Source organism: Diplotaxodon limnothrissa, linkage group LG7, assembly GCF_057381915.1.
Source record: "Diplotaxodon limnothrissa isolate DT_005_m linkage group LG7, D_limnothrissa_male_GT1.1, whole genome shotgun sequence".
Lineage (NCBI taxonomy): Eukaryota > Metazoa > Chordata > Actinopteri > Cichliformes > Cichlidae > Diplotaxodon > Diplotaxodon limnothrissa.
The window spans coordinates 33,334,048-33,356,405 of NC_140602.1; the positions used below are offsets into that span (position 1 = coordinate 33,334,048).

The window sequence follows — 22,358 nt, forward strand, 5'->3', positions numbered from 1 at the left end:
GGATGACACAACACAGAAAAGCCACCTCGTCAGGCCAGGACTCTGCAGTCTATTCACACCTACAGGCCAGTGGACACTCTTTCAATGATGAGGATGTGCACATCCTGGACAGGGAGGAACGCTGGTTTAAGCGCGGAGTCAAGGAGGCCATTTACATGAAAAGGGAAAGACCATCTCTGAATCGAGGAGGGGGCCTAAGGGTACATTTTTCACCATCTTATAATGCTGTGATTGCAGCCATCCCTCAACTCTCTGTGAACGGTACTCATGGCCTTTGATCAGTGGTCTTTGATCAATGGTCATGACAACTTGCATATTTATGATCAAGGAACTGACCTCACAGCCCATTGTTCCTTCAGTGGGCTGGTTTTAGATATTGTGGAAATGTACTGTTTATAAGATTGGGGAAACCTGCAGTGAGCTGAGACTGAAGAAGTCACTTGGATTATCACGAAACGTTTCTCCCACTGAAAACGTCCAGATGAAGAGAATGAGCCTTTTGGGATTCATGTCATAAGGTTTCTAAAGTAGCCATGCATCATGCGGTCCTGCATATGACCATGTGTCAGAAAAGGAAATTAAAACTCCCAGTGATGCATTTAGAAACTTAGGACACATTGAGTGGACAGCGAGTTCAAGTGACCCTTTGCACTGCAGCAGAGGAGAGAAGCAACACCCTCGCAGAAACTCATGAGTCACATATTCTGTTATTTAACAAATACTGAAAGTCTACGCAGCAGCAGACTAACACTCAGTCTAAACTGACGGCTGCTTTGTCACGAGCTGAAAACAGTGAAATATTGTCACGTGTCTGCAGATCTGCGTCTATAGACAGAGCGACACATGACGCCTCAGCTGCCTCCTCTCTCCTGCTCGCTCTCTCTCCGCATCTCTGCCTCCATCAGGACACGGAGCTCCGCCTCGGATGCTGCTGGAACTGTTTATCTGATTACCAGATACACGAGCTGCGCTTCCTTAAAGCGACACCCTGGCCTTAATTAATTACACTGCCAGAGAGAAAGAGAAAGAAGGAGAAGAGGAGAGAGAGACGCCGAGGATGCAGTGCCCACCTCCTCCCTGCAGGATGCCGCGAGCCGCCGCTTCATCTCCTGCCTCGAGGTTATGAACTGTAATCTGACCCTGCACGCCAGCAGGAAGACCCCCTCCTCTTCCTCCTCCTCCCCCCTCCTCTCCATCCTGGGATACATCCACGATCAGTGTGTCACGCGGGTTTTTCTTCCGCTTTCTCTCTGCATCACGCTCAGCTGATGAAACTGGCAGCAAACGCGCGTCCCTACAGCCTGCACGGCATCTATGGAAGGCGTTTTTAGGTCCGCGTGTGAGCGTCCTCTCTGCTGTGCTGGCGGCCTTCCTGTGTTTCTGCACTCCTGTTTCGCCGCTGGTACTTTTCCGCTCGCACGCAGCAGATGAAACCCCGACTCCCTGCCTCTGCGCTTCCTCCCCGCGTGGGCTCTGAGACCTGCGTCAAGCGCGCCTCGTCCTCTCCGCGCCCCCGCCGTCGCCGTGCCGCTGATGCGGTGCGCCTGGGTGCTCGCTTTCTCCTCGTCCTGGCCGGTTCCTGATCCTCTGGGCCGGAGGGCCAGCCTCCTCCATCGGGGCAGGATGGTACGGTTTGTGAGCGCGCTGGGGCTCGTCATATTCAGCGTGGCGCTGCTCATCCTGTCTCTCATCAGCTATGTCTCCATCAAGAAGGACTTCCTGTTCAGCACCCCGAGATATGGACACAACGGCGGACCCAGGATGTACATGTTCCACGCGGGGTTTCGGTGAGTCCAGGCCAGGCTGTGGACCTGCAGGTTGTTTGGATCGCAGCAGCTGAGTGTTTGCTTTTTATTTTTGCATCAGTAGGAAACCGTTTTTTGGCGTTGGTCACACTCAGGCGAAGGCCTCTCTGCTGGGTGAGGCCTGCCTGCTTTTTCATTTTTACTCAAGCTCATTTCCATAATTTACACTCAAGAATGTCCAGAAGTATGTGGACACCACATTCCCGTAAATAGCCTACATTGTAAATGTAAACAATGTCCACGAATTTAAAGTTGAATTAATACACTTAAACATCTTTGAACCTTAACCTTCTCACTCATTTTTGTGTCCACACACTTGAGCTTTAAATGTTTCATTTCATTTTTTTCTGAGTAATGAATAACTGCAGTTTTTATGACTTCCTCTTTGGGTTCAGTAATTTAGTAAATCTGTGCAGTGGGTCTTAGTCAGAGGGGAAGCATTTAAAACAGTGTAACCAAGGAGGAAGTGCTAAAATCTGCTGTTCCTCCTACTTAAGTAACTGCTGACTTTGGAGTCAGTCTGCTTAAGGAAAGACTCCAGTCTTTTCGGTTTTGCTAAAGTAATAACTCCAGTAAGGACATTGTTAAAGACACGAGAAACAAAACTCTTATAATGACTCAGCAGTCTCAGAGAGTGTCCATGTTGTTGTTCAAAACTGTAGCTGTGTGTATTAATGTAAGGAATTCAAATTAAAGAAGATACTCTAACTCACCCGGGTGACCTTTACTTAGTTTTTGAAACATGTTGTACTTCTTAAGTCTAGCTTGTCTTGCACTTTTTTCTGGTTTAGACTTGAGATCCTGATTTACAGTGACGGAAAACCACAGTGTTAAAGCATACAGTTATACAACCCCAATTCCTCAAAAGTTGTGAATCTGTGTAAAGTGTAAATAAAAAAATAATAACATGATTTACAAATCTCATAAACACAAATCTAATCTAATGTTTAAACTGATCCAAGACTGGATAAGAAACATATTAGCTCATTTTGAATTTGATGGAAGGAACATGTCTCATGGTCATGCTTAACTCTGTAGCATCCCCACTACTTTTAACATTGGTCTGTAACTGTCTGGGAACTGACATTCCATATGTCAGTTCCCAGACAGTTACAGACCAATGTTAAAACATCCATCCATCCATCCATCCATCCATCCATCCGTCCATCCGTCCATCCATCAGGTGACAGTATTCCAGACATATTTTTCTCCAGCCACAGTTTCTCCTGTGGATCCTGGGGTGCTCCCCGGCCAGACGCAAAATATAATCTCTCCAGAAGGTTTTAGGACTACCCTGGGTTTTCACCCCAGTGCCCAGGAGGCATCCTATTGAGATGCCATACCCACCTTAGCCAGTACCTTCTGACATGGAGCAGCCGCTGTACTTAAGATTCTTCTGGAAGTCTGAACCTCTTACCTTTCCGTCACCTGACTATAATATCCCAAGATACTTGAACTTCCTTGCAACTCCCTTGCTTGAGGCAACTTCTCAGTTTTGGGTTTTATAAACTGCTCTCACCTTTTCTGTTTTGTCTCTTATGTGATAAGATTAATGCCACTTATGTCTGACAGTCAGCACAGGAAACAGCTGACATATCTCCCTAAAGTTGAAAAAAACAAACAAAAACAAAACCCACATGAGATCCATAACGAATATATTTATATAACTGAAAAGAGAACATCTATCTCTATGTGAAAGAACAGGAGCATGACTTCCTCTCTCTTCTGTTAAATTTCCAGGAAGTCAAGGCTACAGTTTCTAGCACCTGTTTAACAAAAATAGCAGCATGCTCTTCCTCCAAAATCTAAAATTATTTTCACTACAGATGTTGCTACAGATTAAATTTATAGCCTCCCGTTTCCCCGTCTTCATTCTAAGGTCAACTAAACTAAGAAAAGTCGAAACGGGGTCCACAGGCCCACACAGCGTGGTTCATCCTGTTTACTGCTAATGCTACGCCTGTACTTGCAAGTGCAGGTGGGACTTCTGTATCACCCCCTGATTAGGTGAAAACAGATGATAGTGGCAAAACACTGCAGAGTTGGTTCAGCTTAACATTTTCTATCAAAGTGTCCGTTTGTTATTGATCAATTTGCAGTTAATACACCGTAGAATGACACTGACTGCTTCCTAACTCATCACTGGTGGAAGGCGTTTTTTCCCCCACTGAATAAGGAGACAGCTTTGTCCTAATAAACCGATCTAAATGTGGTACACGTCAGTGTGTTTTCCAGTCAGTGTGAGTGTGTGTCAGCCTGAAGAAAAACAGGGCATCTGTCACTTAATCCCACAGCTGTGAACTAGATCAGCACTTCTCACTCTCATTTAATTTTATAAGTTTTATTCTAATGAAGGAAGACGTACGTTTTGCTCTTATAAAAAAAACCCATTTGCATTCATCAGCCGCTTTATTACACCCAACAAACTACATGTTAATGCAAATATCTAAATCAGCCAGCTACATGTCAGCAATCCAGTGCATTTAGGCATGTAGACATAATCAAGATGACCTGCTGAAATCCAAACCAAGCATCAGAATGGTGAAGAAAGGTCATAAAGTGAATTTGAATGTGGCATGGTTTTTGTGTTGTCAGACAGGCTGGTCTGAGTATTTTAGAAAGTTCTGATCTGCTGGGATTTAACTGCACAACCATCTCTAGGGTCTGCAGAGAATGGTTTGAAAAAGAGAAAATATCCAGAGAGTGGCAGTTCTCTGGGTGAAAATACCTTGTTAATGCCAGCAGCAGAAGACAGGGTGTCACTCCTCTCAAATAATAAGAAGAATCTGAGGCTACAATTTGCACAGAATGTTAGAAAAACATTGACTTGTCTGATTAGTCTGGATTCTGTTGTGGTGTCTGGATGAAACGGTCAGAATTTAGTGTAAACAACGTGAAAATATGGATCCGACCTGTCTCTGATCAATGGTTCAGACTGATGGTGGTGATAGTAGTGGTGGAATAGTGTTGTGGATATTTTCTTGCCACACTTAGAGCCCCTCAGTATGTACTGATCATTATGTAAACGCCACAGGCCACCTGAGTATTGTTGTTTATCATGACCATCCCTTTATAAGTACAATGTACCATCTTCTGATGGCTGCTTCCAGCAGGATAACGCAAAATGTCACAAAGCTCATTTGTGCCGCAAAGAATTAAAGCAGTTCGGAAGGTAAAGGGGTGTCCAAACTACAATATCAAGGTGTACCTAATAAGGAGTGTATATTCCCAGTGTTTACGCAGGACTTCTGGCTAATATATGAACCAAAGACATCAGCGGGTTCATCATAAGTGGTTTATTTAGTCATCAGTCATTTAGACACACTCAGATTACAAAGTTCTCTCAGATTTGACCTCATCTGTCTCCAAATTCCAGGTTTTATACTAATTCTACACCAGTAATGTGTTCATTGTATAAAAGTGGCAAAATTGATGTAAATCCTCATACAAGCCAGTATTACAGCTACTGTCAGGTTTGTCTTTAAAACATTATTCCTCATAAAGACTGATTATAAACATTAAGGATTAGCTTGAGTTACATTTACTGCAGGAACTTACAGTCTAAATACAATGTAAAGTGCATTTCCACAACATTAATTCCATCAGTACAACAACATGTCATCAGTCATGTCACACTCGCTGCTCTGTAGCTTCCAAATTATCTCTCCTCCTCAGTGTTAGGCTGATCTTCCTACAGATGTTTCACATTCAGAATGGGGGGTGGGGAGTATTTTGTGAGCCGCTGGAAAGTTTTTAAAGTGAAACATCTGTGCAGAAAGTAAAACATCCTAATAAATAAGCTGTCTCCCTATGGTGGCCCCTAGAGACAAAGCATGTACAAACTCCAAAACACTTACAAATTCCAAATAGCACACACAAACTCCAAAACACGTACAAAATCCAAAACACATGCAAAATCCAAAACATGTGCAAACTTCAAATCCAGGACGCTAGGGGCAGTGTTGAACTCGATTTGCAAAATAAACGGCAAGTTTGTTGCAAACACATAGGCTCTAGTCTCCCTCGCGCTTCCCAGGTTGCCTAGCAACCATGATACTAACAGCTGGAAACGTGTCATACAACTTTGTTTGACAGAAATGAAGGAGAACATTTTTTTTCATTTGTTTGTTTGTTTCTACAAGAGCTTTGTGTGATTTGATAAGTATCTGAGGCTGAGACCACAGGACAGTAAAACATGATTTTTGGGCTTCATTTCTGTACTGAACAGTCATTTAAGATTAGATAGTAAATAACAATTAGCTAATGTTGTTCATGAGACTAAAGTCATATCACTTTTGTAATGTAAATATAATATGGCCAATATTATGGTTATTATATTAATCATTATTAGCTATTACAGCAGTGAACATGAACTCTGTGTCAAATACTGAGCTTCAGTACAGATTCAAGTTGCAGTTATTTACATGTCTTATCACCTTAAATCTTCACTGCCAAATTTATTTGCCACTGAAGCAGAAGGATGGCATCTGAATAAAACCTCTCTTGACATGCCTAGATGACATTAAAGCTTGGTTGGCTCTAAACTTTTTAAATTTGAATGAAAACAAAACAGATTTGTTGGTGTTTGGACCCAGTGGCCCCTGTGAGTCCTCTTCTATTGATTTAGAACCCCTGGAAGTTTATTTTAAACCTGTTGTTACTGCCCTTGGTTTTAAGTTGGACCAGTCCATTTTTATCATTTAAGGCGACTGGCAAGAGTGAAATCTTTTCTTCCTAGGCAGCACTTTGAAACCGTGATCCATGCTTTTATTTCTTCCCCTGTGGACTACTGTAATGCACTTTATGTGGGGGTCAGTCAGTTGTTACTCTGACATCTGCAGCTGGTTCAAAATGTATATTGACAGTGCATATATAGGTGTATCATATATAAGAGACAAATGTTGTTCCTTCAGTATGTTGGCATTACTAAATTTGGCTCAATGCTTACATACATGTGTAAAAAGAAAATGTAAAAGCTGTGATAACTGTTTCTGATAGAATGAAGAGTAGACTGATATATGAAATATTCCTTTGAGAAAATCAGACCATGTCATAACTGCTTTAAGTCATACAGAATAGATATCAGAGCCTTAAACAGGCTGGCTTCTGCTAAATGGGTCAAACTGGGCAGAAAGTCTACAAACACATAACATCCTTATAGAATATGATGTAACACTATAGATCAACTTACCTCAGAATATATAAAGCATATAAACAATTACAGCAATATGATGCAACAAACACAGCAGTGCTACTGATCCAAAATACTCAAAGCTTCATAGAACTGGAACAAACATTTATTTTTAGTTCCATTCTGCTGCTGATACATACTTTAGGTTTCTGAACATTAAACTTGTTGCTGCCTTTCATAGTGTGTAACCTGAAGGCCCTGAGTACTTTCTCCCACACTGAAAGCACTGGAATGATAAAATTATTTGAACATTACCTAATAAGAATGATTCAGGACAGACAATTAGTTATGTTAAACTTTCCTAGAAGTCCTTCAAAAACAGGGAACAGTCTGTCTATTCTCTCCATCTGTCAGCTGCTGCTGGCTCTTCCTCCTCCTCTTCCTCACACACTGTTGAGTTTGTCCTGGTGGATCATCAGGGGTGCAAAGCCTCACAGATGATGTGTAGCAGTGGGTCCCTCAGTCTGTCCTCACTCTGGACACTTGCAGGTGTCACACATAGAAATCAAATGTGTGATAAGCTGCAGGATTCAAACACAAGTGTAACTTATAAACACATGTTCATACTTTTATTCCACAATCAGAGAGAAAGAAACAGAGAGAGAGTGCAGGACAGACAGACAGGTGACAGTCTCAGGTGTATACACTGCTACAAAACAGCACAAAAGAAGGAGGATTTAGTGTTTGTGTTATTACGAGTGCTAAACAAGAACAGTGCCCAGATGGTACAGTGGACACATGTGTGACTCCTGTGATTAAAGCATCTTTCTTTCAGCTTAAGGAGTGAACCGTCAGCTGACTGACATGACTGACTTTAATTACGCATAAAATCATCAGATTCTCTGTAAGATTAAAGTCAGCTATTGAACGGCGTATATTTTGAAGTAAAGGCTTTAAAACCAAGTTAGTACAAACATCGCTAATGTCACATAACTTTCCCGACATGTTGCCAACAGTAATGTTTTAATGTTCATCATTATAAAAACATTTGCGCTTAAATAAGTGACATAATATTCAGTACTTACTTCTGAAAGTTTACTCTTCGTCCGCTCCGCTTCCGCCGTTTTTTTTCCGGCAAAATTATCCACACCACCGCCGCGCTATGAAGTCTGGGATATGTTGGGCCATGAAGGCTACACCGACCCATCCTTAAAATTCAGGGGAATTAAGGACACATTTGAGGGCCGCATTTCGAGCAGCCTTTGAATTGGGACAGCCTTCGTCGTGTCGCTGTGACGTAATCGGCCTTAAAATGCGACCTTTAAGGCTGCAGACCCCAAATCCGGTCATTGGTACTTCCTGGCTTGTGTAGTTACTAGGTAGCAAAAGCTCAACAATGCTCCTAGCGTTCTGGAGCACTTCCGTTGTGTTTTGGGGTTTGCATGTGTTTTGGAGTTTGCGCGTGTTTCGGGGGTTTGCACGTGTTTTGGAGTTTGTAAGTGTTTTGTATTTTGTACGTGTTTTGGATTTTGCATGTTTTTTGTATTTTGTAAGTGTTTTGGAGCTTGCATGTGTTTTGGAGTTTGTAAGTGTTTTGGAGTTTGTAAGTGTTTTGGAGTTTGTACATGCTTTGTCTCTAGGGGCCACCGTAGGGTCTCCTGTATACAGTGCTTAACACATTCATTAAACCACCAACAAATGTAAAGTTTATACCACAGCTGCCCTAAATTGTCAGTAGTGGTAATTACCAAAAATCATTTTTATATTTCTGATACCATCAATACACCTGTGTGCACAAGCTGTTAATCAAAATTATATTTTTAATTCTAAAATATTATTATTGCTATCCCTGAAATTTCAAATGTACACCTAAAAATAGTAAAGCACATTATTATTATTTTATCAAGATTACAGTTTTACTTGATTACTTACTTCCTGAAAAGAAAAAAATGTTTTAGTGGTTGAATGTTATTTGTGATTAATTTGGAATTTTTCAGAGAGATCGGCCATAAAAAAAAAAATTCAAATAATTTTTTTTAGTTTTAAACAAGTTTTTGAAATATCACACACACACACACACACACACACACACACACACACACACACACACGCTTTGTCCAAATATTTATAGTGTTCTGTTTGAAAACTGCATTTGAAAGCACAATTTCCTTTTAGCATTAGTTGTGATGCAAAAGTACAGAAACTTTGCTCATAAAAAAGTGAAGTGAAAAAACCTGAGATTAACTTGGGGGATGTCCCCTTCCAGGTCATCTCTTTGTGCAGCTTTGCACAGCTTCCTGCATAGCTCCTTTCCATTTTTCACCATTCACTCGCCTTAGATTTGATGATTAGAGCTAAAACTCTACCTCCGACCCCATGAACACAAAGTGGTCCACACAGCCCAGACCTTGGAGGTGGCCAGGTGTGCTCAGTTTTCTAAACTGGATTCCCAGCAACTTTAGCGACTTATGTTTCATGTTTTGATTGGTTCCTTAAACTTTCCTTTCAGCCTGTTGTGTGGCAGGTCTCATCTGTAGACACTGGAGATGTGGTGTGGTTTGCTTCCAATCAGTCACACTGGCACCACCTGGGCCCAGTCTAACAGTGCTATAAGCCCTCAGTGTGGTTCTCCTCCCTCAGCCACCTTTTGGATGTTGTTTGGTCTTTTATTTGATTTTCTACACTACACCATACACCATTTCTTTACTCAAGCAATCATTTATACCACTGATTGCATTGATTACACACACCAGTTCAAGTTCTTTCCTTGTTTCCTAAATTTGAAATAGTTTAATTGGCATTTGTGTGCATCCCCCTTGTGAGATTTCACACCAATGCTGGAGAACTAGAGCCCATACAAGTAGCAAACAAAAACCTGGATGATATCGAGGACTACCACAACAGTGGCCTGGCCAGCAGTTGGTGTGGACTGGGGATGGCTGGTCAGCAGCTACTGATTGACAGACCTGATGGATAAAAATATAACTAAGAAAGAATGATAAAAAAGTCACCAAATATACAAGTGTGTGTGAAACAATGAACCACAGTCTAATGCACTTAAAAAGGTGTTGACATTTTTCTGTCCAGTCACACAGCAGACAGTCATTTATCTTAGAATATGAACAGAAAACATCAGGAGCTGCTTTTCACAAAGACTGATGGCAGAAATCACCTGTGCTAAAAAAAAAAAAAAAAGGAAGAAGAAGCAGGTTTTAGTAGGGACAGTGCAGCTGAGCTCCACAGAAATCTGTAAATCTTTGCTGTCCGACATGTTAGGTCATGTGCGATGTTCAAACAGCGCAGGTCTGATGAGGGCTCTGTAGGCCGGCCGGCCGTCCTTGGCTGATTTGATTTACAACACGAGTGCCGCATTCATTTTCCTCCCGCCTGTAATAATTTTCCCCCTCGCTTGCTACCATCGCAGGCCAAGGTTACGCTCAGAGTGAGTTAGATGTGGAGCAGAGCAGCATTTTTAAAAGAAAGCAGTTTGTTAGTGGACAAGTTTCTTGTCATGTTGTTGCAGCGTGAGCCCTAATTTATCATCAGGAACTTGGTGATTGCTCTGATCACTGTGCAGCCATATTGGATGGAGAAGGTTTTAGTCCATGTCATGGACTTTCTGCCTGCCAATCAATATTACAATTCAAATGATATTAGTTATCTTTGCTGTTATATCTTAATCAGGAAGAAAATGTCACTAGTTTCTCATTGCTTTCTTTCTGAAGAGGAATGAAAGCAATGCCACAGCTTCTGAAAGTAAATCATGCTGATGAGCTGTTTTGTTAAGATATAAATAATCTCAAGGTTTCAAGCTATCTCTCAAATCACCTGCTTTGTATACAGTAACAAACATAGCTAGATGCAGGGAGCTATAGTTATGGAGCTTTTCTTTTTTTGCATAGTCTCTACATGTGATGTAATCTCAACCAAGAGCTATCTCACTCAAAACCACATGTACCACCAGCCTCTTAGTTGTACTCGCTGAAACATCAGAGGGTTAAAAACATCTTTCAGACTCTTGTAACCGATCCATTTTGCCAATGCGGAGGTTTCTTAGAAAAAAAAATGTACCGCTGTTCTTGATTGAAAATGCCTGTTTTCACTTTCCCATTACAGTGAAAGTATTTTGTTTAAATCTGTGCTTTGTTGTGTGTGATGATTGGAGGTCTTCTTATTTTTGATACTGCTGTCACAGTTATAAATGTGCTGTTGAGCCATTTAGATGATTTGCGGTGAGTATTTGAAACGCACTATAGCCTCTGCATGCCTGGTCTCCAGCTCCAAAGTGGTGGGTGTCATTTGAAATGTCAATGAAGAACGAGTGAGTTATTTATCTTTTCTTTTTGTTTCACGCCCCTCCTGCAGTGAGAGGCCACCTCGCAAACCCGACCTGAGGTGAATAAAGAGTGCTGATGCTAAAAACGGAAGGATGCAGTGCAAGCCTTTCTTTTTTTATATCCGGGTTTATGTCAATCACATATGTATCAAATGGGTATATGTATGTCAGTCGACTGCTGTTAAAGCTTGACCTGCCAGCCTACTTACCATCTTTCAAGTCAAATCAAAATTAAGATCACGAATGCTCACTTGAGCCCTGTTAATGTTGTGGTGCTGAATTTGACATGGCATGAAGAAATGTACCATATATATATATATATATATATATATATATATATATATATATATATATATATATATATATATGTATATAAATTAGATGTATATTTGTATATTGTAACCTTACTCAGTTTAAGCAGAGGTTGCAAAATGATTCAGCATTTCATTGTAATCTGTGAGCATTATAATTTGAGCATACACAGCTAAATACATTCAAAAATAAGAAGTCTTACATACAAGCTTAGATCCTTTCCAACCTCCAGTTTGTAGAGCTTTAATGGTAAAAATTGTATTTCATGCTGATTCAGATTCAACTCCTAAACTGCAAAAAATGTCTGCAAAAATGTCAGATGCTACAGCAACGCCTGAGTTGCACAGACATAATAGAGGCCGAGCCACCAGTTCATTAGGGGAAAATGTGCATTCTCTAATTGGTGGCAAGTGACTAGGTGGCGGCAAAGAACTTCGTTATGATTGCTTTAGTTGCTAGCAGATTGTTGCCTGTAGTTTGCATGAAAGATGCCAACTTTTATAACTTTTATAACCTTTGGGGTTATGTCAGAAAGGGTATCTGGTTTTAAAGTCTAACAAAACAAATATGCAGAGCTACCTTGTGCTAATCTTGTGTTGCACTGTCTAGCTTCACTGCTGCTCAGAGAGTAGTTGGCAAGTGTTTGCAGACAGGTTGGTGTCTTCCATTCAAACTACAGGCAACCATCTGCTAGTGAAGAAAGCAGTCATAAGCTGTGTCCCAAAACGTAGGCTGCATCCTTCGGAGGCCACATTTGAAGGCCAATTACGTGACAGCCAGGCGACGAAGGCTGTCCCAATTCGTCGACTGCTTCAAATACGGCTCACAAATGCGTCCTTCATTTCCCCAAATTTGAAGGATGGGTCGGGTGTGTCCTTCGTGGCCCACCATATCCCAGAATAAATAGCACGGCTCAGCCAATTTCAGTTTCCAACAATGGCGGCCGCTACTAAGTTTTAATATTACTCTTATTGCTCTTTCTGGGTCACAAAATAAACTTTTAACATATTTTCAGACGAGAAAGTAGCCATGTAAACTTCAAATATCTGCTTGGTTTATCAAGACATCGCATATTTGCAAAAGTGCTCCGACATTTTCGGAGACGTCTTTTACCCACCCGCTTGATAGCTAGCCGGGGGGTTCAATGGTCACTCGAGCCGGCAAGAGCAGCGGACTCCCAGCTTCATCGTTTTCAGACCCTGCTGTCTTTCACTACTCAGGTTAAACATGATATATAAGTCACTCGGATAACTTAAAAATGTAATTTTTTTTGAAGGCTAGACCGTCCCATTTCACAGCCTCGCACTTCCGGCCTTCTCGGTCTTCGAAGGACCCGGCCCAGGCTGGGTCCTCCGAAGGATGCGGCCTACGTTTTGTGACACAGCTATAGACTTTCAAAAATCTCAAGCAAACTCCATGCCAACTGGTCAGGGAGTGCATATTTTTCCCTAGCAACCAGTCATTACTGGCTTGCCTGGTAGGACAGTCCAAGTTACCTCTGTTGCTTTCTGGACTGTCCTAATGCAGTCACCTGCACGAACCTGGTTCTTCATGGAGGATAAACATCAAGGACTTCAAACAGTATTTGATCAACTATTATTTGCCTATGTCATACTAGAGACCTAAAATCTTGACATTTTGAAGTTTAGTCTGTGGCAGGAAACTAGTCTTAATGACTCAGTTTTCCCAGACAGGGATTAAGCCTTGGAATAAAACTTTCCAGTGGAGACCTTCATTGAATTTTTGTTTTAGTCTAGGCTTAATTCACTATATACAAAATGTCGAGTTTTCATTGCAAAAACCCGGTGTATAGAAATTCTTTTAAAATACTTACCTGATGAATCTCTTTGTTGAGTCTAGGTTTTATTACAAATGTTCAGGACGATTATCATTACCGAGAAATTAAAGTTGGGCCTTCTTGCACTGCAAATAAAAATGTTCATCTTAACACGTTTGTTTTGTCATTGATGTGAATCAGTGTTTTAAAAGCATCCCAAACACAGACACAGTGAATGAAACTGTATTAGGCTGAACAGTCAATATTTCCTCAATGTCACTATGAATAACTTGTTAAGATGGACAGAGTTGATGCAACTGTTTGGCCTTATTGCTCATTTTTCCACAGAATCCCGAAGAGTCTATTCTTTGACTAAACCAGATTCGCATGCAGGAAAGAGACTGAAAGTCTGCATTTACATTGAGCTGAGTGTAAATGAATGAGCTGTTTTTCACTGCAGCTGATTTCCAAATGAACAGAATGATAGATATTTGCAAAATGGCTCTTTAAAGTCTTGCACATTTCAGTAAGTTTCTTTTGGAAGCATTTTAGCTTTGTGGAGAAAAAGACAAAATCTGATTTATGAATGGAGAGTTCCCATCTACAGTTCCTGTCTTATTTATATTTTCATGTAATAGTTTTAGCCATATTGTTTTTGTTACTTTTATTAAAACATCACTGTAAAGAAGTTGTGAAAAAACACCAGCTGACAATCAGACAGGTTTTTAAACAATTCAGCATTTTTGGTTCCAGGTATTTGCCCAACTAAATATCATTGAGTATTTGTGGCTGTAGCAAGAAAGGCTGGCATGCATGCTGCATGCACGAGGTGCGATCAAAAGATGCTTGGCCATATCAGTGCAGTCCCTACTCATTAACTGGACTACTGGCCAGATTTGCATCCCTGCAACTTCATCTTTCTTAAACTTTCTTAAAAATGCAAATAAAAGTGGAATGACTAAAGTTTTGACACAGTGGAAGAAATCAAGTGCTTATTGTAGAAGGAGTCATGCTGACCTTGATGGAAAGATTGTTCAAATTTGATTTTTATTGACTACCTTAGAACTTTCTGATCACACCTCACATACTTTGTGCAAGAAGACATAACGACATAACAGTGCAAGAAGCTGCTTCTCTGGATGGGCTCCAACTCCACCGCTTTGGACTGCTGCTAGTGACTGTAATCCATGTTCTGCTCTGCAGCTTTGGTGAGCTCAGTGTAGTGGCATCAGCTCCTTACCTTTTATGGATCACTGGGCAACACTCTGTAGTTGGTGGTATTGGACACTCTCTCTCCAGAACAGAACAACATTTACAGTCGCCAGCTGCAGTTCAAGGCACTTGTCGGTGTCTGAATGGTGCTGAGGACCCACCAGAGCACAAAGCTGACCAGCATGCAAGTGTTAAATGCTATATGAAAAAAAAAAAAAAACTCAAAACACTTGGGCACTCATACCAGTATAATATGCATGTTTGAAAAAAAAAAAGATTTCTTTAATAATTAGCTTATTCTTAAAAAACACGCCTGTTGACTTCATGTAAAGATATGCACAGGATGAATATTTCTGACACACTAAAAGTGTATTTAGTATATTTATTCTCAGACTGTTGCTGTACTATTGTACAGTTTCTAGTTTTATTCAGAAGCCACTAAGCCACAGTTTTTACTACCAAATAAAAATGTGTCAGGCAATCAGGTCAAAACCTGTCTGATTGCCTGACTTTTTGTTATTATGTCCATTTGATGATATTCAAAGCTGCTTAATGGTTTACCAAAAAGCTAAAATGCTTCATAAAATATTTCTAAGTGCAACTGCATGATTTACTTTTATTAAAAAGAGGACCAAGTTAATTGACATGTCTCTGCCTCCTCTGTGCAGCTCCCAGTTGGCGATGAAGTATTTGGATCCAGCTTTTACTTCTCTGACCAACGCTCTCAGCGAGGACCTGCAGAACTCATCTAAATGGAGGCACAACAGCACTGCTTTTAACCAGCAGAGGTAGAACACACACACACACACGCACACACACACACACACACACGCACGCACGCACGCACGCACGCACGCACGCACACACACACACACACACACACACACACACACACACACAAAAACTGTCTCCTGCATTGGTTTCTGATGGTCTTGAAAGCTTAACATGCTTTTAGCACTCCCAACAGCAAGTGTTAGTTGTGAAAAAGTTTGCCACATTTTTTGTGTTAGTGAAAGCTTTGGGTAGCTGTTCAGAAACACTTCACTGAATCCGAGCCCAGTATCACTTCTGTTTACTGATTGTGGACCATTTTGAAACTCTTCTGGATTAGTGCAAGATATTTTTTGCTAAATGAAAGCATGAACTTAAAATTCATCTAGTAGATTTTTCTTTGTGGATAGGGCTGCTACTGACCTATATTCTACAATACAAAAACATACAAGTCCAAGCTATGTGTAGTCATAGCGAGTCACATTAAAGTCCAGAAGTTTGATGCTAATCTAAAGAAGTTTCAAGTCTGAAGTTAGAGCATCACTTAAGTCAGTTAAGTGTTTAGTCACATTTTAAAATACATCCTCCTGCTCTAAAACTGAAGGCACTTTTCTCAACAGACTCCTAACTGTTTAGTAGAGTTCGCTATCAGCCAATGAAGATACCTTAAACCTCTTAAGATTCTTTTTAATGGCCACCAGGGGGCAATACCTGTGGTTGCAAGAAAGATTTTTGATAAGAAGTCTCCGGGAAATTGGCCTTCTGACCTGACCTCAGTAAATAGTTTCTTGATGAGTTTATGGGCTTAGTCAAATAATAGTCTCAGATTTAGGTTACTCAAGGCAATCCTACAATCATATCTGCCTCTTGCTTCTCACATTTGGCTTCAAAAGACAAAGATGGTCATTATGAAAACACTCAGAGCCATCAAAGCAGGACTTTGGAACTGTGGTTGACATCATGTAGCTACATCCATTTTTTATACTATCTATGGTTACCACCAATTATCAGACCCAAATCTATTTGTGTCAAAATAGAGTTCAATGTGCCCACACAAATACAAGATACAGGGTAAGAACTCTGGTGCCAGCAAAGTGGAGGGAGGAGAGCCTTTCTTCCTGAAGATCGACTACATATCAGCTTCCAGTCCTACTGCCATCACCTTGTCTTGTTTATTTATTTTTGTCCACCTGGAACAACTCCCAGCACACTTTCGCTGCACATGCTTTTGTAGTGTTCTACCTGACTGACTTTCTCTGTGTTGTCTGTTGTAGCTAAAAAAAATCTCAACAAGGCAATATATTTCCATCTTGCAGGAAGGAGATCTCTCAGTACATCGACATACCCCACAACTTCACGCTGACTCGAGACTCAGTCCGAATCGGTCAGCTGATGCATTATGACTACTCCAGCCACAAATACGTCTTCTCCATCAGCGACAACTTTCGCTCTCTCCTCCCGGAGGTCTCACCAATCCTCAACAAGCACTATAACGTATGTGCTGTGATTGGCAACAGCGGCATCCTCACTGGCTCACGCTGTGGTCCCCAGATTGAGAAATACGACTTTGTCTTCCGCTGCAATTTTGCGCCGACTGAGATCTTTAAAAAAGATGTTGGGCGTCGCACCAACATGACGACCTTTAACCCCAGTATCCTGGAGAAATACTATAACAACTTACTAACTGTGCAGGACAGAAATAACTTCTTCCTTAGCCTGAAGAAGCTAGATGGCGCCATTCTGTGGATCCCGGCGTTTTTCTTCCACACGTCGGCCACAGTGACGAGAACGTTGGTGGACTTTTTTGTGGAGCATAAAGGTCAGCTCAAGGTCCAGCTCGCCTGGCCTGGAAACATCATGAAATATGTCAACAAGTAAGAAAAAGCAGACTATTAAAGTACATTCAGGTGTTAAATCATTAATATCTAGTACGTCATCAGTCCACATCTCCACATGTGATCACTATGTCATTAGTAGCAGTAAAACATTTTATAACTCTACTCATTAAAAATAAAGATGTATACTTAATATAAATTTGGCTGATCTCCTCTTCAGTGTCTTCTCCATGTGCACCTCTGGACCTCTTCCAGATGAGGAATTTGCACTTATATTTGTATGTCTGTGACGTACACTGTATTGTCTTCATTGTGTTATAAAAACAAAAACTCTACAACTTTAGTTTCACATTAATGAAGACTTCAAAAAGCCAAGCCGGAAGAGGAACAGAGCTGCATAAGGAGGCAACCCTGATGGCCAAGACTGGCCAAATTAGGACTGGCCATCATTTCTGTGTGGAGTATCCTGAAGGGAATAAATGGTTAAGAAGATAGGGGGATGGTTTTAAGTCAGGAGTCTGTGTGGACAGATTTGTTTTTGAATATAACCCCCCAGTGGCCGTTAGATGAACTGCAGTTTTGGCCTTTTATTTTCTGAGGTTGTAGCTGAGTTTTTACAAATTTTGTTCTAGGGTACATATTTGTGTTCACAGTAATGAGGAAACATGTTCTTCAGTCCAACAACGCAATTTATTGATGACTTTAATAGTTTTTGGACAACAGTAGGGTTGTTGGCTGATAGATTAATTTCTGGATTTTGGTCTTTAATTGATTTGTTTGACAAGGAAATCTCCATCATCAACGTGAACATTAGGTTTACTAGATAACTTTTTTCTAAATATGTCTTGTCATTGTCATTGGTAATTATTTACCTTTTACCTATGATGATACTCACATTTCATAAGGTTGTCAAAGTGACCTGTTGAAGTTCAAACTGAGCACCAGAATGTGGAAGAAAGGTGATTTATCTGATGCTGAACGTGGCATGGCTGTTGGTACCAGACGGGCTCTGAGATTTTGGAAACTGCTGATTTGTGATTTTTTTTTCCAAACAACCATCTCTAGGGTTTCACATTATCGATAATGTTAGTAGATCAATATAGACTAAAATCTAAAGGAATGGTTCCAGTATGTTTTTGAATCTATGCCATGAAGGATTAAGGCAGTTCTGAAGGTAAAATGGGGTCCAACCCACTACTTGAATTAATCTCTGAGTTTATTGCATAGCTCATTAAGATTAACAGCTGATCAAATTCGGTGCTTTCTGCTTGTTAAAAATGGACATGCTCACAACTGGATTTCATTTCCGCCCGGTTAGCTTGGTCGTCCCTGTCTCTTAGCATTTAAAGGCTGTAGCTATTTGTGCTTTCTCTCTGTCTGTGTTTTTAAATGTCCCTCATCCACCTCAATCCTGTTTAAAGAAACTAGTAGAAACTGGCTGACACGTGGCTGTTTTGTATTGAGCTGTATTCTATATGTCAAAAGAGGAGATTTAGGCTCCAAAGCCGGATCATAAGGAAACAGCTATTTAGTGAAAGGTATGGCACACAGCTGTAACAGTGTGTGTGGAGAGAGGGGGATTTAAGTTGGGTTCTTAGTGTTGTAGTGGCAGAATAGGGCTGCCCGTACAGTAGTCTAATCTTTACCAATCCCATTAAGTCTACCTGCTCTGGAAGAATTACCACTTTTAAGCAGCTCAGACGGCTTTCAGCGCTGTAAGGACTCTTGAAGCCGCTTTTGTTTAGGCCAGTTTGGAGAGTTTCCCCCTTTGTGATTCTTCAGAGCAAAACTGCCACATTAAAGCTTCAGCAGATTATGTCCTATCAATAGAGTCCTATTTTCAGAATTTTTGGGAATGATTTCTAGAAAAAAGCAGACAAAAGTGGACAGGATGATATTCCTTTATCTCCGTTTACCAAAATTCAGGTTTTTGCCTAAACTGTTCAAAACAAGGGGGAAATAACTAGGAACAAAAGCAGGAAGTCGATGCTAAAAAGGATCAAAACACAGCAAAAACATTGCAAAAAAAGTACAAGGAACATGTCACAGATAAACTCAGTGGTTTGTTGCAAATCCTTGATTCTAATATTCTTTAATTCTAATAATCGCTTTGCATTTATTTGCCACTTAGTTATTAGGTCATAGCATTTTTCAAGTGTTTAATAGTAAAAGTGATATAATTCACTTTAAGAGTGAATAAATAAAGTTGTGAGTGCCTGAATTATTAATTTAATCTGTGACCAGTCTCTTGTCATTCATACTCCACAGCTACTGGAAAACCAAGCAGCTGTCGCCGAAGCGCCTGAGCACAGGCATTCTGATGTACACGCTGGCTTCTTCCATGTGTGACCAGATCCACCTGTACGGTTTCTGGCCCTTTGGCTGGGACCCGAACACAGGCAAAGAGCTCCCCTACCACTACTACGACAAGAAGGGCACCAAATTCACCACCAAGTGGCAGGAGTCCCACCAGCTGCCAGCCGAGTTTAAACTCCTCTACAAGATGCACACAGAAGGACTGCTGAAGCTCTCCCTCTCCCACTGTGCTTAGGGATAAAACTGTGGTAGGTACTGTGCTCCTTCAGGCTCCGATCCAGCACTTCCACTGGCCGGAATTACAGAAAGGGTGAGACAAGCAAAGTTGGGACTCCTGCCGTTTAGTCAAAGGCAACAGCTTGACTGTAAGGCTGAGTTGGTGCAGTGGAGATCAGTCTGAGATACCAGAGCAAAGGCTCGTAATCGTGTGCTCAAGATGAACTGTGACAGCTCAATAAACAAGCAGTGTGTTAATTTTCTACTGCTCATAAATCTACAGCTGAACAGCACTGCGTTTAGTTTCATTTTACCACAAAAAGGTGGACTGTCATACAAAAGCTGGTCTTCAGACGAGTGTCACAGTGCTGAATCATTTAATAGCTTTTTAATTGCAGTCGTGGTCTTTCACAGAACTAATGCAGACACATGCAACATAAAACTGCTCCATCCAGAAATGACAGCATGTAGGCCAATCAGATTCAAGCACATAGATCCAGGCATGGCAAAAAACATGATTTTGTGGCTGTTTTCAAAAATTGCAAAGTGCTGTCTTACGTTCGTTATATATTATAATAAACAGCCGTGTGGCGCTGGGGTTTGGTAAACCCTCAAACTCAGAGCTCTGACATTTTGGGTTTTTTTTTTCTTTGGTTTCTTTGCTGTTTTTGGTCTGAAAACAACAATGCTGGGATCATCCGCATGTCAGGGACCACACTGACAAAGTCTGGAGGTTGGATGTATGCAGGGTCCTGACAATATCCTAGATTTTATTTTTGCACATTAGAGTCATATTAAGAAAAGAAGATGAAGCTTGATGAAGATGATGATGAGATCAGAATACACAGTATTTTGCCTTTGACCAAGATACATTATCAGTCTACATATCTTTCTGTTTTCAAAACTTCTACAGTGCCACATACAAAGGAGAACAAAAGGAGGGACCAGGTTTGGCTTTCTTTGCTCCACCTGACAGCTCCAACATCATTATCAGTCTTTCCTTTTGCCATGTCTGCTGTTGTGCTATATATATATATATATAAGAACGCTCAGTCTCTATATTTAGCACAGTGAAAGGATATAGTAGATCCTACAGTAGTGCAATCGGTGCCTGGAGAAGTCTCTTTTTTGTTTATTTAAGCAGCAGGCATGATATAGTATAAACGCCCTGTGCTACAAGCACTAAAGTATGAAAAAACTTATTGCATTTGCACTTCACTCTCCAAAAACGAAGTAGTATTTTACATATATTCACTTAACTCTATCTGAGTTTGTGTCCATCTGATGAATACAAATCAATTTTTCTTTCTCCTTTTAGTCTCATTAGCTCATTCCTTATTCCCGTTTCTACCCTGCTGTTTTTATTTGTTTGTTGCGTATGAGTGGTTTGATAACCTTTGATTTCTAAAGTGAACCTACTGCTAATGTTAGAGCTATAAACAGAGTAAACCGTGGAGTTAACGTCACTTTAAAAGATCTACTTTTAAAACAAATAACTATACGTTTCATAGGGATAGTAGGGCTGAGTGATTCTTTTGAATATCATTTAGGAAAAACAAGATAATTGGATTAAGTGTTGGAGATGGAGCCAAGACGATGAAAAGAGCTACTTTGGTCAATACAATTTCTGTAGAAGTAAATTATGACAAGGTTTAGGAAAGGCTAGAAGCTCTGAAAGGCAGGTTGGTACAAAGCAGAGTTTGCTTTGCAGTCAAAAGCAATTCAATTCTCTACAACTATTTAAAATATTTAAAATTATTTATTTATTTATTAAATTAAATAAATGCATGATTCTTGAATCAATAATCACATTAAATAATCACAATTACAAACAATCCCAAATCCCAGCTGATCTGTAAAGTTCAATCACAGACTGTATTTAAATGATGGAAATTGTGACGTCACAGTTGATTAGTGCGGCAAGGAAGCTAATTTACCATATTAACTTATTTTTTTAAAAAAACAACATAAATTCAGTATAACCTGAAACTACCAACTGAGCCAAGTCATAAGAAAAGTGTTCACTTCACATGGCAAGAAAGCCGAACTGCTGAAGTTGCCCCCGACTGGCTTTTAGAAATAATGTAGATTTAAGGTACTTCTGTATGGACCCAGAAGCTACATCCAGCTTTTTTAAATGCAGTTTAAGAGTCCAGCCCAGCTAGAAAGAAATAAAAAGACATTAATTTAAGGTGACTAATAAAAAGTTAATTTAAGATGCATCAGCAAAGCTTCTTCTTCTGCTTTTACATGGAAAATAGTTCCTATTATATTTTATTCAAGTCCTCTTTGATAGAAGTTGTGGCATTGTAGTGTAGTGCCTCCTGGATGACCACACGGGGCCTCGCCTTCTCCCTTTGATGATGAAATTTACATCACTTAAACCTTTTAGCTGCTTGTCTTTAGCATCGTGTTTTGGGCCGCGTACAATTCACCACTTTATGCCAGCAACAACGAGACTTTTTACAGACAATCAGATTGAGCCACGAAGACATTCAAGAGGGAATTAGCATTGTCAGCGCCATCGACACAATGTTAAAATTCTTGTTTGCTGTTTTGTAAAATGGGCTGTGTGGTGTTTAGATTTACCTTGTTACTCAGTAAAACAGTGAACCTGCCACAAGTGAATGGAAAGAGTTTAAAAATA

The 22,358-nt window shown here is 40.5% G+C and overlaps 1 protein-coding gene across 2 annotated transcripts; it reads left to right on the forward strand.

The window, feature by feature from the left end:
- Positions 1-1,533: 1,533 nt before the first annotated feature.
- st8sia3 (ST8 alpha-N-acetyl-neuraminide alpha-2,8-sialyltransferase 3) lies at positions 1,534-19,730 on the forward strand. 2 transcript variants are annotated; one of them, XM_085357949.1, is made up of 5 exons: positions 1,534-1,787; positions 11,302-11,331; positions 15,242-15,361; positions 16,661-17,218; positions 19,448-19,730. In XM_085357949.1, exons 1-5 carry the CDS (start codon positions 1,534-1,536, stop codon positions 19,728-19,730), a joined length of 1,245 nt encoding a protein of 414 aa, XP_085214075.1. The 2 variants fall into 2 exon arrangements, with proteins under 2 accessions (XP_085214075.1, XP_085214077.1); XM_085357951.1 differs by lacking the exon at positions 11,302-11,331 and having other exon boundaries at positions 1,624-1,787.
- The last annotated feature ends 2,628 nt before the right edge of the window (positions 19,731-22,358 follow it).